Below are 17,583 nucleotides of genomic sequence, written 5' to 3'. Positions count from 1 at the left end.
GGCTAGGAAGCTACCATCCACCCACAGGCCAGATAGAACCCATTGTTGCTTTTTGTATGACTTACTAAGAACGGTTTCAATGTTTTTAAATGATTGAGAAAAAAAAAGATGAAAAACATATCATGATGTGTAAAAATAATATTAAGTTCAAATTTAAATGTCTGTAAATAAAAGTTTATTGAAGCACAGCCAGTCTCATTGTTTAAATATCATTGATGGCTGTTTTTGTGTGACACGGGAAGAGTTGAGTAGAGGCATCTGAGACTAACCGTATGGCTCACAAAGCCTAAAAGCTGAATGATTTTCTGTGCTGTGTGAATACATAGGTCCACACCCATGAAGCTAGCCCCTCCTAAAACATTTGGTCCTTTACAGAAAAAGGACCCTGTTCTAAAGGATAGTCCTAGAAGGGAAATTATAAGAATCTTAAGTCAGATAAGATGCTAAATGCAAACGAGCACAATGCCAGGTAACTTGTAGGAATTACTATAAATCTGAGAGACTCCCTTCCCTCCCACCTTCCACCTGGCCTTTCCCACCTCCAAGGGGTCAGTCTGAAGAATCTCCAAAAAAAGTCAGATTGTCAGCTGGCCATCAGAATAGCTGAAGTTATCAGAATAGCTGATGACTATTTGGCTTAATATCACTACAACCCCACTCCTCTTTGAGGTTAGTGCGTTTTAATAAAAGATCTTGGAATAAAAGTGACTTTTAAAAAATATTTTATTTATTTATTCATGAGAGGCACACACACAGAGAGACAGAGACAGAGAGAGGCAGAGACACAGGCAGAGGAAGAAGCAGGCTCCACGCAGGGATCCCAATGCTTGACTTGATCCCGGGACTACTCCAAGATCACGCCCTGAGCCGAAGGCAAGCGCCAAACCGCTGAGCCACCCAGGGATCCCCTAAAAATGACTTTTAAGCCCAAAAGAATGCTGGCATTAAAACCCACAGGTGTTATTCCCAGCTCCACGTTGGAAGAGTATCTGTCTGAGTAGATTCAAGTTTTCTTAGAGAAAATTTGTTAAAAAACAAACCAGGTACCCGAAGAGTTTATCCAAAGAACAATACAACAAAAGAGTTAATCAAAAGACAATATTTAAAAGAACAATTTAGAGAACTAATTACTATTTGATTTCAAGTCTTATTATGTTATATGAACTAAGACAGTGTGTTGTTGGCATCAAGATAGACACATCAGTCTAGAAAATAGAATAGACCCACACATATACAGACAACCAATTTTCAACAAGGATATAAAGGCAATTCAGTAGAGAAAATAAAAGTCTTTTCAATAAATGGCATCAGAACAATTGAATATCCATATAAAAAAAAAAAAGAATTTCATTCCATGCCTTGCACTATTTATAAAATTTAACTCAAGGGACGCCTGGGTGGCTCAGTGGTTGAGCGTCTGCCTTCGCCTCAGGACCTGATCCTAGAGTCCCAGGATCGAGTCCCACATCAGGCTCCCTGCATGGAGCCTGGTTCTCCCTCTGCCTATGTCTCTGCCTCTCTCTCTCTCTCTCTCTGTGTGTCTCTCGTGAGTAAATTAAAAAAATCTTTAAAAAAATAAAACTTAACTCAAAATGGATTATAGACCTCAATGTAAAACACGAAATTACAAAAATTCCAAGAGAAATAGGGAGAAAAATCTTTGTGCTGTTGGATTAGGCAAAATGTCTTAGATAAAACCAAAACAAGATCCATGATTTGACTTCATCAAAATTTAAAAATTCTCCTCTTCAAAAGATATGGTTAAGAGACTGAAAAGACATAGTTTGGGAGAAAATATCAAATATATGATCGTATCAAATATATCAAATATATGATCATATCAAATCTAGATACAGGACTTGTATCCATAATATGTGAAAAATCAAACTATAGTAATTCATAATAAGAAAGCAAACACTTCAGTTTTTAAATGAACAAGATATTTGAACAGATGCTTTACCTAAGAAGATATAAGAATGTTAAATACACATGTAAAAAGATGCTTAACACCATTAGTCATGAGGGAAACAAATATTAGGGAAACAAATATTAAAATGATGATGGAACACACCACATTGCTATTAGAATGGCTGAAAATTAAAGACTTGATTATACTACATTGGTAAGGATATAAAGGAACTAGAATTCTCATATATTGCTGCTGGAATTGTGAGATGGCCCAACCACTTTGACCGCTCCTTAAAAAGTTAAACCCTTAAAGAGATACCTACCATATGCCTAGAAATTTCATTCCTAGGTATTTACTTGAAAGAATTAAAAGCTTATGTCCATGTAAAGTCCTGTACATGAAATGTTCATAGCAGCTTTATATAGCAGCCCCAAATTGCAAACAATCTAATTGCCCATCAACAGGTGATGACTAAATTGTGATATACCATACAATGAAATACTACTAGGTAGTAAAAATAAATGAACTGTTGATATACATAACAACATGAATAAATGTCAAATTATGCTGAGTGAAAGAAGCCAAACAAAAAAGAATACCTGTTGTGTGATTCCATCTGCATAAAATTCTAAAATGCGCAAGGCTAAAATATAATGACAGACAGCAGATCAGTTGGGAGGGATTACCAAGAGACACAGAAAACCTCTTAAAGGTGATTGAAACGTCTCTTATCTTGATTGTGGCGATGGTTTCACTAGCGTATATAAGCGTTAAAACTTATCAAAATTATACACCTTAAATATGTACAGTTTATTATGTGACAATTATTCCTTTATAAATGTGCATTTTAAAACTTGCAAAACTATTACAACATTAAATGAGTGAAATTGCAATCTACAAAGCAGGAAAGAAATTTGCACCAGATAGAACTGGCAAAGGTCTCAGGTCCCGAATGTATAAACAACACCTACAAATGAATAAGAAAAACACAGAAAAGCTCAACTAAAATGGGCAAAATATTTTTTTTTGAGGGGGGGCCAAAATATTTGAACAGACATATTACAAAAGAGGCTATCCAAATGGCCAACCAAAAGCAGCTAACCTCATCAGTCATCTGGAAATGCAAATTAAAACCACGTTGAGATATTATACCCCAGAAATAGAAAAAAGACCAATTAAACAGTGTTGATGAAGATGTAAAACAACTAGAACTTTCACGCACTGCTAGTGGGAGTGTAAATTAGTACAGTCACTTTAGAAATCTATTTGGCGTTATCTCCTAAAATTTATCATAGGCTACTTCATAACCTGGAAATTCTACTCCTAGGTTTATGCACAAGAGAATGCATACATATGAACTCTGGAACAAATGTAGAAGAATGCTCTTCTCTCTATTATTTTTATTGGCTCCAAACTGGAAATTAACAAGTGATTGTCAAGTAGAGAGTAGATAAATTGTGTTGTATTCATACAATAGAATCCATACTGCAAAAAAAAAAAAAAAAAAAAAAAAAAAAAAGAATCCATACTGCAAAGTAGGGAGAAAAGAAAACACCTTTGTTATCTGCAAGAGCAAGAAGGGGTATCACATGAAATACTGAAAAAAGTAGTTCAGACATAAAAAAGCAACTATCATATGCTTCCCTTGATATAAAGTTCAAAACTGGACAATATAACTTTGTATTGTTAGAAATCAGGACAGTGGGTATCTTTGGGAGAGATGGTGGGGTAGTAATTGGCAGAGAGCAGAATGTGGTTTCTGGATTGCCAGTAATTTTCCATTTCTTTATGTGGATGGTGGTGACATGGATCAGTCATCCTATTTGGGCAACAATTTATTTATTTTTTTAAAGCAGAGGAAGAGAGATGGGGAAGTCACTATATCTCACCCTTGAGGGATCCAAAGAATTAGGCCAAGGCTTTGGAAGTACTTCCTTTCTCCTTACTGACCAAGTCTTGGCCAGACTTCAGTGTCATGCTATAGTTGTGCTAAGGTTGTCCACTGCTTATGCCTCTCTGTTAGGTAATTGTTGGGGCCTAGAATGAGCCCTACATGAAGGAGAAGAGATTTCAAGGTTGGGGAAAGCCACTCTGTTGAGGGTGGGGCATGTAGGGACAAAAAAAAAAGTTAGTATGAGGTTGGTTAGGAGTTGTTGACCCTGGTTAAGTTCTTTACTTCCCTGTACCCCAGTCTTCTCATTTGTAAAGTGGAAATAATATTGTACCTGTACTATAGGGTACTGCAGAGGATAGACCAGGCTGGTTCTAGATCAGTTGCCAAAGCACTACAGAGCCCCTCAGGGCTGCTCCCATCCCCTATTTTCAATAGATAGATACCCCTGATTTACTGTGTGTTGAAAAAAAAAAAAAAGCTCTTTTCTATCTTTACATAAACATCTTTCTGCAAATTTTCTAGAATTCTCAAATCATCCTTCTGACCTCACAAAGAAGCGTGACAGGCCTATGAATTTAGAGCAATGCTACACAAGGCTTCTATTTCTGTTAGCTGTTCCAGTATTTTCTTCTCCCTCTCCCCATTCCAGGTCTCTTTCCTCTATGCTAGAATGTTGTTTGTTTTGTTCACTCTGAATTTCTTGGACATAGTAGGTGCTTTTCTGTTGCCTGAAGAGTTGTGTCAATGGGTTCTGAGGTGCTCTCAATTCTTATCATTTGGGTAGCATCATTCCATGCCTGTCACTAAATCAGCCCTGGGCACTTTCTTGAGGATAGGAGCAGAATCCCATGTCCCACCTTGAACCAGAACCTGTCATAGGGCAGGCACTCCATAAATGTGTAGGAGGGGGCCCTTGCTCAAGCTGCTATTATAGTTCTCACTATTCTAGAGAGAGTCAAAAGGAGTAAATTTGAGACAGAAATTGCCTCTCACAAACTTCAAACTACACCACAGCCTCCTTCAAATCCATCTCCCTTAGCATCAGGGGATTCGGGACCTCCATCTTGGTTTTTAAACTGTAATTGCAAATAAATGCCATATGCCAAGCCCAGTGGCACTCAGAGGAGCCCTGAGGTATGGTCATTGTCACAGACCACGTTAACTCTTGTTTACCATCTCTCACCACATTCGAAGAACAAGGACAGAGACAAATAATAATCTGATAATCAGATTCAGGAAATATTTCTTGAGAAAAGATTACGTTCCATCCCGACATATTTTGACGTACAATATTTTTTTATTCCCAAACAACATCGAAGCAGGTAGTTTAGATTCTTAACCGCTCTTCTTAAAGGGAAGGCGACCTTGGCTAAGAATTATTACACGCCTTTCCCAGAATCACATAGCTTTCGGGTGACTAAGAAAGGATTTGAACCCCCAACCATGGTGCCTCTAAGTCCAAGTCTATTCCCTTCCATTTCTCTAGTCCATCCCTTCAGAAACGCTGGAGAATGAAGATAGTCTTGTTACATTCTGTCATGCTTTGTTTGCACCCCAAACTGGTTTACCCAGCTTGAGAAGTTCTTTAATCACCACAGGGTATTGAATGAATCATAGCTATATCCAAAACTCAAATCCACATTCAAAGGAAGAAGATCTATCCCATTGATAATATTTAAAAGAATGTGCCTGGAGTTCTAAAGGCAATTTCAAAAGAAGAGTGATAAAAATGTTTGAAGGAATACTTGCAAAGCCTTCCAAGGCAGCTCCTGTGAAAGGCCCACACTCGCCTGGGTGGTTACAGTCTTGCACTGTATCTTTGCTGCATTGTACCTCTCAGCTTTGGCCATAGGCTTTGGAATTAGAAGGACCTGGTTTTGGAGCCCCATAACCTCTCATAGTTACTCAACGTCTCTGAGCCTCAGGCTCCTCATCTTTAAAAGAGCAGAGATAATAAATGTGACATACAAAGAGCAGAGCCATGGTTAGATCTGAGTACCTGGTAATTATTATCACTTGTTATGACACTCATTTTAACTTAAGGTTGGGGAAAACCATTGCCCTAGGGGAGACCTTGCTTAATAAAGGTGCTGCCCTGGGTCACAGCAAAGAAGAAGATCCAGCCTGTAGGTAGTCATTTAACATGCTCTGGAAGAAAGCATATGTGGACCGCAGGGAAACCTGGCACATAGGGTGTGGCCTCCTGAATGCACAGTGGTGTGCCCACATGGCTCCCCTCAGATGGTGCTTTGGCCAGAGTAAGGGCCATTAAGATCATTTCTCCGGATGAGCCTAGAGTCTGGGTGAATATGGACCGCTCCTGTGCCTGCCAAGAGAGTAACTATAGACCTCACCATGTACATAATGCATGAACTTCTCAATTATTTACCGTTTTGACTCTGTGATGTTGTATGTGGGAGCCCCACATTGACGTTCGTTTGGGAGAAGAACCTAGAGAGCGGGTGTCCTGTCGGAAGAATGAAGTGCTATGAGCAAGTGTGAACTGCACAGGACACAAACAGCAATGACGGCAGGGCAGTCACTGTAATTAAATCCTGCTTTCTGGGCAAATTTCGAAGAATCGCCCACAGAGACATAGAGATCAGGCCTACTTAGATTGTATACATTTTTATTATTTTTCATAAAGCCCATTTATTAAATCATAGCTAGCAAGGATTCATTTTTACCAACTTTTGTAAAACTTTCCAAAATCTTAAATTCATTTCCAGAAAGTCCTTAGTTGGTACCCTGTGTCCTATTTCAACATTCAGAAAATACTGTATCTACATGGATACGGGAGCTTTAGATTTTCCGGGATAGTGGTTGTCTACTTGGGTATTAGCAGAACATCACACCTTTGTGAGATATGTCTGATAGGAATATTACGAAGTATTTTACTTTATCAATGAGAGCACATTTGACATTATCTCCATAAAGTGATCAGCTTCCTTAACTTGCATTCTGGTATTTTCTTTTTAAAGAGAGAAAGAACACTGTGCGTACGGTCAGGATTTATGTGGGTTCAGGTGTCTGGCTTATGGACATCAAATGTTAATTATGACCTGCAGCATAAAAGGTGGTGAGTGGTTAACCTGGGACATTTCCATCTATAAAGGAGCTTGCGGTCACAGTATTTCTGGTGAGGCTGTCATGCTGATGCACAGAAGCCTGCTTCTCCACATGCTCTGAAATAAATGGCAATAAAAAGAACACTTGTTTAGAGTCAGGGACCTCTTCTATAATGCCAGCATGGTGGCTAAATAGCTTCGTAGCCTTGATCAAGTCACTTTATCTCTCTGAACCATGTTTTGATTTCTCAGCTATAAGAAGAGCAGTTGGTTTAGATCAAGGCTTGCAAACTCATGTGGGAGAGGTAAGCAGGTAAACCCACATGAGGAAAGTGGGCCAGTGGAATGCAATGGGGCACTCAGGACATTGAGCCCCAGAGAAAGGGGGTGGGGATTCTGCTCCAACCTTTTAAATGAATTCCAACATTCAAAAGATGACAGGGCAAAGCACAGGATACTGCCAGTTTTGTTTCTTTGTTTCTTGTCTGGAAGTCCCCAAAGTCTCTTCTAGTTTTAGCATCTTAGAGTGTTGCACCCTTTCACTAATCTCAATGATGGGAATAGAAGGTTAAGTGGAAAAGTCACAGAACAAAATTCTGTTGACTTTAAAATCTTATAACTATGCCAAATAATATATAAGCACGGAAGCAAATCCTGGATTGGAATATATGCAAATGAAACAGGGTTTTTAGGTAACGGGACTGTGGGTGGGTGTCATTTATATTTTGGTAATTGTTCACTTCAAGGGTTTCAACTCTTAAAAAAAATAAAAAATAAAGGGTCTCTACTCTTGTTTGTTTGTAGAACAACAAAAAAACTTTAAGAATAATAGTAAAAGAAATATTGAGGGCAGCTCAGAATGGTGCCAGACATGAAGAGAAAAAGGGAGAGGTAGTGATATTAGGTATGTTCTTGAAACTTGTGTTTCTACCCTGCTCTGTATTTGCTTGTCAATCATCCTTAAACAGTAAGCTGTTAAGACAGTGTTAATTGCACATAGGTAAAGCCTGTGTACCTGAATTTTCCCATCCAACATTGCTCCTCCTTTCCCCCGCTGTGTTGTTTATAAAAATACTTTGCACATCATGAAGAACGGTGGTATCAAAAGTTTCGTGACTTTGTTAGTTTGGCTTTTGAATGTATTATTCAAGAGTTTTGTTTTGTTTTTAGTGGGTGGGTGGGGTGGGAAGGGCACCTGACTTATCGTCCCTAATTACTTTTTCTTTGGTTTCTAACAACACTGTTTTCATTCTACAAACCCACATCATTGACCTGTAAAGTGAGCAAAAAACCAAAGGTCGTTATTTGGTGTGTTTATTTGAAGGCTTTTAAGATATCCCACGGGGAGCTTACTCTTTTCTCAATAAACTTAGAAGAGAATATTAGTACAAAGCAATAGAAATATGCCTCTCTATCGTAACTGCAGAAATCCTCAAAAATGTATTCATCCTTGTACGGTAGCACCCAGCCCCAGGTCAAGACCCATATTAAGCATGTGATACATGTTTGTAGAAGAATTGCATTCCTCTTATACTCCCTAGGCTGCATCGAAGCTTTCTTAGTTATTGAATAAAAACACAAAATATGGTTATTGATCTTCTTTCGTAGTGGGCAATTTGAAATGATACCGCTATGTTCTAGATATGCCAAGAAGAATCTTTGACCCCAGGATGTGGATGCAGGGGGCTTGACATTCATTTTCTTGTTGAAAATGGCCCACTGAGCAAAAGGCAACATGGTCCTTTGCCAGAACTATATTGAAGGATCAGTAGACTGTCTAGCGCTTTCTTGCATCCTGTTGCCTCACTGATTTCTGGATTGCCAGATGCTTCTGTTTTTTGAAAATGGTTAAAAAAATACCTTAGTGATTCTGTTGTTTCAGAAACCTTACATATGGCACAAAATATCCTGAACATTTTTGAGAAAACACTTGTGTTTCCTTTGCTCAATTTAATCATCATTACAGCCTAAATTCATTCAAGTTTATTGTTTTCTTTTTATGGGCATTTTGATGGTTGAAACTAAAGTTATATAAAAGTGTGAGTAAGCAAGATATGAAGATTTAATGGTTCATAGCTTTTCTTTTGTAAAGTAAGTCTTCAAAACATAAGTAGGCTAGGGAAGGTGGATACTTTAAGTTGAGAATTCATAACAATTGACAGAAAAATGGTTTTTTCAAAGCTGTGAGACATCCTTGATTTATCATCATTGAATCAGAGAGCAAATTTTTCACACACTGAGTCATAACTAGAGATTTTTTTTTTTCTTTTGGTAAACCACCTCAACCTGCTCTTGAAAACCCCTGGTTTGTGTATGAAATGAGACTAAGTCTGTCGCTGTTTTGCTTGTGAAATTTAACAAGACCATAGCCTGGGGTTGGGGAGGCTGTGAGCCACACCACCATCTCAGGTTTTTGATGACACCACAAACCACTTGAGATTTATTATGTTAGCAGATGTCATCAGATATATGTGTGCACAGGTGCAGCATGCATTTAGTGAAAGAAGGAACACTGCGTGTGTGTATTTATTTTTGTACCCATACTCTCAATGGTTAGAAAAGAACCTGGTGTGCCTGTCTTGGGTGGTGTGGAGTTTCGACTCCATTGCAAGGGCTTATCTGGTAATCTCTTGAAGTCTTTTCCCCACATATACTTCTGTGTGGTGAGCAACTATGTCTTGTGGGAAAGATGCTGTGTTTATTTTTCACAATCAATGTCTAAAGAAGAGGCACAATGGATTATAGTAAAGATTGCTAGAACCAATGGAAAATAAAAATAATTACGGGAAGTTGTTGTTTATACTTGGGTATTCCTCCTACACAACAGTATACTAGATATGCATTCTCTTTTCCTCGGTAAAAGTTGTACGAAGATAGCTCTCATCTGTAGAACTAAAACAAAGTGCCAAAACTTGGCAAAGACTCTCTAAATATTTTTAAATAATTAAGAAATATTTGAAACTATTTCCCTAATTTCTGGAGGCAATATGCAATATGAATGTTTAAGAAAGCTTTATACGTTATGCAGTTTTTAAATTCTAAAAAATATTATCCAATTGTTTTAAAAGACGGTGTGTTTATTTAGTGTCATGTCTTAAGTATTCCACTATCTTTATTATATCAATTAAATTTGCACACATGCTAGCATAATAATGGACTAAATATAATAATCTAATAAATTAGTGTGTGCCCTTTAGTAGTAAAAAATAATAGAAATAAAAACACACTTCCTATATTTTTGAGAAATAGCGAAGTAAGAAAAAATAAACACCTTTGGGGTAATGACTGAAAATTACTGGTTTAGATGGGGTAGAAGAATTACTTCAATTATGACATAAAGCATTGTAATAATGCATGCTTTTAGAAATAATTATATAGTGATTATTCTCAACGATAAACACGTGCAGATGTTGCAGTACATTAAAAAAAATTCTTAATTTGAAGAAAACATACAGAAACTGCATTACCAGTTAATTGGCTTTAAGAAGAACCAGAAAATCTAAAGTGTCAGTGTATTCGTGAATCTTCTAGTTAATTCTAAGGAATAATTGTGCCTCCAACTGAAGGCATAAAGAAATTAGCTTTCTACAGGGATCACTTCAGTTAGAGGTGTCAGAGGGCCAAAATTCCTAAGTAATGTTGGGCAGTCCTTATTTTTAAAAAATGGTTGTAATTTCTAGAAAGATGAATATATAAAGACATTAGATCTTAATTATATTTTAGGAAAGGTTTTTAACCAAGATAATTTTATTTTAAAAAAGCACTCCCTAATTTCTGTATATTGATTTACAATGCAAAATATGAAAACTGGACAATCAACCAACAGCGTAGATTAGAAGACTATTACCATTAGCCAAACAAGAGACTTAGGAGCAACAACCCATTGAGATGACTACAAATTAGTGAGTCCGATTTTTCTAAGACATGATTGGAAGTCAATTTCCTTATTTTGTGAGCATTGCATATCATTTAATTATGATATGTGCACATACTTGACAGAAGAGTAATTGGTAGAGTAGTAAGTATTGTAAGCATCACATGTCAAAAGAAATGAATTACATGCAAATAAAAAAAGATAATCTATGAAAGACTGGACATGACATACAATGGTACATTCTATTACTAAATAATATGCTTAGGCAGAAATCCTCTGACAGGTGACACTAACTCCAGATTCATTCAAGTTATCATTGGAAAAACACAGGAAATCCTTCTTTTTGCCCTTTCCTACACCTTTCTCCATTTCACGTCTTTGGATATTTCGTAAACAAAACTGGATTCTTCCTGTTAATGTAATTCTTTTTGCATGAAATAGATGTTGGGAAGGATTGGTAACTCCACTATGGGCTTCAAATAATTGCAAGAGAAAAGACTTTCTGAGGCACACTTAGAAAAGTTTTTGAATTTGGTAACACTGCCCATTTAAACACTCCTTTGCATCCTCAACAATTCTTTAAAGTTTAGCTGCTTCGAATTTTCATATTTTATATTTGGTTCCTTAGTGCTAAATGTGATTTGCTTCACCATGAAACTACTATTAGGAAATGCTAGAATGGAAACAGATCTGTTTGTTACCCACTTGAATTGACTGCCTGAGTAGACTGAATTATAGCTACACTAGCTGAGTGGTTAAAATGACCTAACTTGGATTGCGTTAGATGTTAAAAATTAATTTTCCTTGGGAAGTTATAGCTAAGTGTGGAGATACATACATACTTACATATGTGTACATGTGTGTAAGCCCATCCTCAACTCCCTTCCCAAAGCCATATAGATACATACTGTGCTAGTTTTTCTTAGGGGGGAAATCGGGAACTGTTAAACCTTCTGTTTAATAACCCATTTTTAAATTTGGTATTTTCTAAAGTCCAATTGGGTCAATACAATTTCTACTTTTCCACTTATCATTGAAATGGGCTATGTGTATTACTCACATACAGCCAGCCATATAGTGTGTGTGTGTGTATTAGAAAAAAGACCTTTCTCTTTCTTTTTTTTCTTTTTCTTTTTTTTTTGTGATGAGGCCAAAGTATCTTCCTTTTTAAATAACGTGTACTGTAGAAACCAAGAACCTGAACAAGGTTGTTTAAGTTCTCTTGGACCTTGAGGGTAAACATAACAGACTAAAATCCTGCCATGCTCACATTTAGTGGAGAGATAAGAACAATTCATCGGGAGCTATTCCGGTCCCACTGGTAATCACATAATTGAACAGGGATTTTAGAGGATATTTGAAGCCATTGTCTGTTGTGCAATTACATAATTAGTCAAAATCTCTGTAATAAAATCTTTTCTAAACACACGTGGGATAGTACCATGTAAATTTAGGGCTAATGTTATATTTTTACTTCTAAAACTTCGATTTTAAATCAGAATTATGTAACAACTGAATTTCACCGTTAAGCATTTTACCACACCATACATGCTTAAAATGAAAATAACTGGATTAACTTAAAAACTAAGAAAAGCACTACTTTCATTTAACTTAAAAAAAACAACCAATCAAATCCACTTTGTTTATGAACATGAGCGGTCTACCAAACCTCACCTAGAGTGTCTGCTTCTGGGGACCCAGAGGTCGTATCTATTTTTGGTGCTAATTATTTCTCGCACCGACCCCTGGATCCTTGACATTCTCACGGATGCATATAAACACAGGTCAAAAGTGCTGTCGGGTGGTTTTGCGGTGCTGGTAGCGCTCGGCCGAGGACCACTCCGAAGCCCTCTTACACGAAAGCAGACGCGGCCCTGCGAAGTTGACCGCGCAGCGTGGCGGGCGGCAGGGCAGGCCCCCGCGGCCGCGGGCATCGCCGGCTCCGCCGAAGGGCCTCGCGCCGCGGCTCTGCCCCGCTCCCCCGCACGCCGGCGGCGAGGCCCCGTGACCCGGGGCGCACAAAGGCGCGCGGAGCCCGGCGGCGCCCCCTCGCCTCGCCTCGCCTCGCCTCGCTCCGGCCCGGCCCGGGCTGCACAAAGAGCAGAGCCGCCACTCGCGAGGGCCGCCCGCGCCGCGCAGCCCGCCACACCCACTCGGGGCCGCTCCCGCCGCCGCCGCCGCCGCCGCCGCCGCCGCCGCCGCCGCCGCCGCGGGCGCCCTGATGAATATGCATCGCCGCGCGCCCGCCCCCGGCTCCTCCTTTCGCCTTCCTTCCCGCCGCCAGGCGGAAGCGAAGAGCCGCGCTTCCCGCGCGCCGGGGCGGCCGGGGCGGGGCGGGGCAGGGCGGCCGGCGAGCCGGAGAAAGAGAAAGGCCGGGAGGCGGCGGCGGGGCGAGCGCGGCCGGGCGCGGAAAGGGTGCGCGGGTGGGTGGCGGTTCCGGGGCAGCCCCGCCGCCGGCCAGGCCAATCCGAGGGCGGGGAAGGGGCGAGCGCGCGACCCCGCGGCCGCGGCGGCCCCCAGCCCGGAGCGGCCCTGCTAAAACAACAATAAAACCCACCGAACACACGCACACACGCACACGCACACGCACACGCACACCCCCCGCTCTGGACGGCGTTCAAGGCAACCACGGGAAACAGTCTTCTGCAAGTGAGAGGAAGGAAAACTGCATATCCAGACTGAGGGGGCTGCCTGCTTTTAGACTTTTTCTTCTCGGGCCAAGAACTGGGGCATTGCAGAAATAATACTTTAAAAAATAAAAGACTACTCCCGGATTGCCTTTTTTTTTTTTTTTTTTAAACTAAGCACAAAAAGCGACACCCAAACAGCCCTTGAGAAAATCCACAAATCTGTACCTGAGACACGTGAAGTCAGCGGCCCAGGGTTCTGTTGCAGACTCAAGATCTCTTTTATTTAATGCAATACAGTGCAATGGTATGTGGCTTTGAAATGATGGGTTTTATTTGCTCGTCTTGTTTGTCCCTTGCACCCCCTTTACCCCAGACACAATTTTTTTTCCTGTTTGTGCATTGTGAAGTGACTGTTTTACCTAAATAAATGTCATTTCTGCTTTACAGGTTGACCTATAGTGCTGGATTTCCAGGCCGATGCAAACATGTACTTTTTTTTTTTTTTTTCTAGTTTAGCAACTTTACTTTTATGGCGGGAATCAGTTGGTAACATTGTGAGCCCAAACTGTTAAATGTAGTATTTTCCCTGCTTAATTCCCTATTTTCTCCTCCTCCTCCCAATGTTGGAAAAATTATTGTACAAATGATGTTTTAGTTGTACCCTGTAGTCCATTCTCTTTTCTTACAGCATTTTTTTTTTCGTTCACTTTATGGTGAATATGCACAGCTTTGTTATATATTCTCATTAAAAGTGCATTTTTTTTTTAGATCAGTGACGGTAGTACTATTTATTTAGTTCTGGATAGTATGTTAGCAGTTTTTAAAATCAATATTTGTTCCCAATTTAGTGTCCCCCCCTCCTCCCGAAGTTGCAGGATCAAACTGTTAGTCCTCCCACACCTCTCTCCCCGTTTTAAAAAAGATTATGATGGATTTCTTCCCGCTCCTAATACTTTTAGTCCTGCTGGTTTTGCTCTAGGATTTTTACCCCTGTAAGTATGTGTGTGTGTTTGTGTGTGCGCGCGGGCGCCTCCCTTTTCCCTTGTGCTCTCTTCGCCAGTACGTCTGGGACACATTTTAATGCACAATATCCCATCCATTAAGTTGTGGTTGAATGCGGAGTGTGTGAGGACTTGGCAGCTTTCAGGTTGAAGGGGGCGGGGAAGCCAGTTTCGACTTTGACACAAGATGCCGAAGTGGCGTGATTGGAATTATTATTAGGGCTGTGAACATGGCCATCTTCTCCTCCGGTTAGAAGAACTGCCATTGAACTTGAGACGGGACATAACAAGATCTCCAAGTCCCGCCCCCTTCCCCCCCCCCTCCGCCCCCCAGTACAGTAGCTGGCAGGGAAAAGGCGCCAAAATACACAAGATTAACTCTAACGTTCTTTGAATGAATCTTATAGCACCATCTTTTGTAATTTTAATTTTCCAACAGGCGGGAAAAAGTTAACTTTTGAACCCATCCTTGAACAGACATTTAAATCAGCTCTAAAATGGAATAAATCCAGAAAGCCATACACGCATGCTTATGTGGTTAGAAAAAGAATGCACGTGTAAATAAGCAGGGTGCATGTGTGTATCTGACTGGGGAGTTCAAGATTTAATCAAAATCAGAATTGGTGTGACTTTTGAGCACCTTTACTGTAGGGGGGTGGGGGGAGAGAATTGTGAGGCTAAGAAGCTGACCTTTAAGCAGCCTAAGTAAAAACTGCAAAGAGTTGTGAAACACAAAACGTTGTGGTTTCCAGTTTTACATTTGAGGTTTGATGTTTTCATTTAATGGTATGAGAGATGGAGAAAGCTCCAGCGCTGAAAAGTCCCTATTAAATCATATGTGGGCAAAGGTCAAGCACTCCAACTCACTGATACAATATACTGCAGATTCTTGCCTAACTGATGGGAAGCACAGGAAAAAGTGCTTGGGCAATAAAAGTATTAGAAGGGTAATTATCGTCGTGGTTGGGACTGCATTCTTGTGCACTGGGAAAAGGTTTTTACTGGCCCAGATGAATTTTAAAGCTGAGTATTGTTGAAAGCTGTTTTAATAGGAAATTGATTAGCTGAGTGTTTCAGACAATAAATGGTGACAGTTTCATTGTTTGATGTCCAAAATAAATTCTTTTTATTCTTTAGCAGACATAGACATCTATTTAATTTTAATATGATCAGACCGAGCAGCAGTAGCATAATTATGAGTGAATATGATGTCACGAACATCTGTAACTTTGCTTTTAGAGTTTGTGACATCACACGATTTGACAATCTTATTGCTTTGAAATTTAACTTACTGTATTGTTAAAACATTTCAGAGATAAAGTTTACTGAACATATATTCTGTGTAGGCCCAATTGTCTTTTCTATTTGTAATTTTGCAATTGCTTGTTAAATTTTAATTTGGAAGTTAAAATGCACAATTCTGTTGTTATGTGTTATTTTGACTCTGAGACAGAATGGCAGTTTTCAAAGGAAGAATTCGAGAAAAGGGTGCAGAAAGTTTGAATTTCTTTGCAGTACCCCTTCTACAATTTTTAGTACAGAATGTAAAGGCTACTTGGCTATTTTGGATAAAGCTTTTGAAACATTTCCTTAAAACAGATCTGTTTTCATGTCACAAAGGCATATGTAGATGGACAACCAAAAAAACGACTTATATGTAGAAATAGAATGACAGTACAGTTTTACTTTAGAGGTCAGCTCTTTTGAAAAAGGACGAAATAGCTGTAGTTGAAATAACTACAACCTTCTCAGTATTAGCAGCGAAGAGACTGTGTATTGAGACTGTGTGTAACTTTTGAAGTATTGTGAGTGAAGCAAGGCAATTATTACCATTATTTTCAAGGTTTAAAATAAATCATGCAAAAGTTACAGGCAACTGCTGACTTTGTAATCCGGGAGCAAATGTCTTCAGAAGTTGGGAATCTCCGTTGATGAACTGGCTTCATCTCTGTAGAGAAGTGAAAACCAGCTAACCTTAATAGAGGGATCTGGCCCAGTCACTGTTCAGATTTAGTCGTAGCTTGTAAATGTGCCCGAAATGTAAGCACACTTAGTGGGATAGTATTTTTTTTTTTTTTAACAGTCGAGTACAGGCATTTCAGCAGCGACATTATTAACAGCGTCATTTTTCTCATTTAGTTTTGTCCTCAGGGGACACCAAACAGCTCCCAGAGGAGGGAAGAAAAGTCCACGGTTATTTATTCATTTCAGTGAAAGGCAAAGCACTGGCAATGGGGGGGTGGGGTGGGGAAGCTTAACCAGTTGTGAATTTTCTAGGAGGGAAAAATTGCTACCCTAATTTGACAGTAGTAGTTTAAGGGCTGAGAGAGCTGGGCATGATTTTGCAATTCCCATCAAGTGCAGGCAATTTCAGTACTTGTTGGTTGTTTATGTCTGTGCTTCTGAGTGGATTTTTGGTGTTCCTGCTTGTGGATATAAAACTGTGTTTTCTGGGCTACACATGTATGATTTTTGTGGTTCATTTGGAAGAAGGAAGGGTCCCTGGGCATGGTGTGGTGGATACTTGCAGTTTTGCAGGCCTGTTTCCTGGGGTCAGGAGGTCATCTGTCTCTTTTGTATTTAGTTTTAAAATATTGATATTGGCGATGCAGCCAGGGTGTGTGGTTGTTGAGCCTTCCCTCAAATCACATTCAAGAGCTAAAAAAAAAAAAAAAGTCATCGGGTGTATTGAAAATGACAGCTTTGTTAAGCTCCAAGAAACCTTTCCCTAAACTGCCCAGGATCTGCAACCTGTCACTGAGTTTTCTTAGAAGGGAGAAGGTTAAAAGAAAATCAATATTGATAGGTACTTGAGATGTCAAGTCCTCTCTGGAGGTCAGTGAAAGGCTCCAAATGGGTAACTTGCTTAATTTTTCAAGTATACGATTGAGTTTTGAAAAATCCAGTCTCTTGAAGCACTGGCATTCTTTTTGAGATCAACAAACTATCTGTGAGAAAAGAAACTTTTTCCCCCCCTATACAGTGGCAGGGAATAAGTGATATAGGGAGGAGATCTTTAGTAATTCTGAAATATCAAATATTTCTGCTGCTGCAGGAGGCTTTCAGTTCTTTCTCGGTCCTCAAACCAGATTTTGGGGTGAATGCAATTGGCCTGTCATTACCTTTCAGTGTGGGAGAGAGAGAAGAAAGAGTTTAGGGAGAGTCTAAGTATCCAAGTCTAAGAAGTGTTTGGCCCATTTTGATAGT

At 39.6% G+C, this 17,583-nt stretch overlaps 1 protein-coding gene and 1 long non-coding RNA gene across 9 annotated transcripts in view; one reads left to right on the top strand and one right to left on the bottom strand.

The window, feature by feature from the left end:
• The window catches only part of NFIB (nuclear factor I B), a 436,433-nt gene that overhangs the window by 181,634 nt on the left and 237,216 nt on the right, over positions 1-17,583 (top strand). Inside the window, exon 1 of one of the 8 annotated variants that reach the window (XM_025432006.3) lies at positions 13,228-13,679. The exons of the other annotated variants lie outside the window; for them this stretch is intronic. Within the exon in view, the coding sequence (XP_025287791.1) occupies positions 13,662-13,679 (18 nt within the window). The 5' untranslated portion in view covers positions 13,228-13,661. Of the gene's footprint in view, positions 1-13,227; positions 13,680-17,583 lie in introns of those variants that run through there. 8 annotated transcript variants of the gene reach the window in all.
• The window catches only part of LOC118350354 (uncharacterized), a 48,928-nt gene that overhangs the window by 29,198 nt on the left and 2,147 nt on the right, over positions 1-17,583 (bottom strand). The window lies entirely within an intron of this gene.

This window comes from Canis lupus, chromosome 11, assembly GCF_003254725.2.
Source record: "Canis lupus dingo isolate Sandy chromosome 11, ASM325472v2, whole genome shotgun sequence".
NCBI lineage: Eukaryota > Metazoa > Chordata > Mammalia > Carnivora > Canidae > Canis > Canis lupus.
Note: the sequence above shows the minus strand (reverse complement) of the source record. Positions and strands in the feature narration are given on the sequence as shown.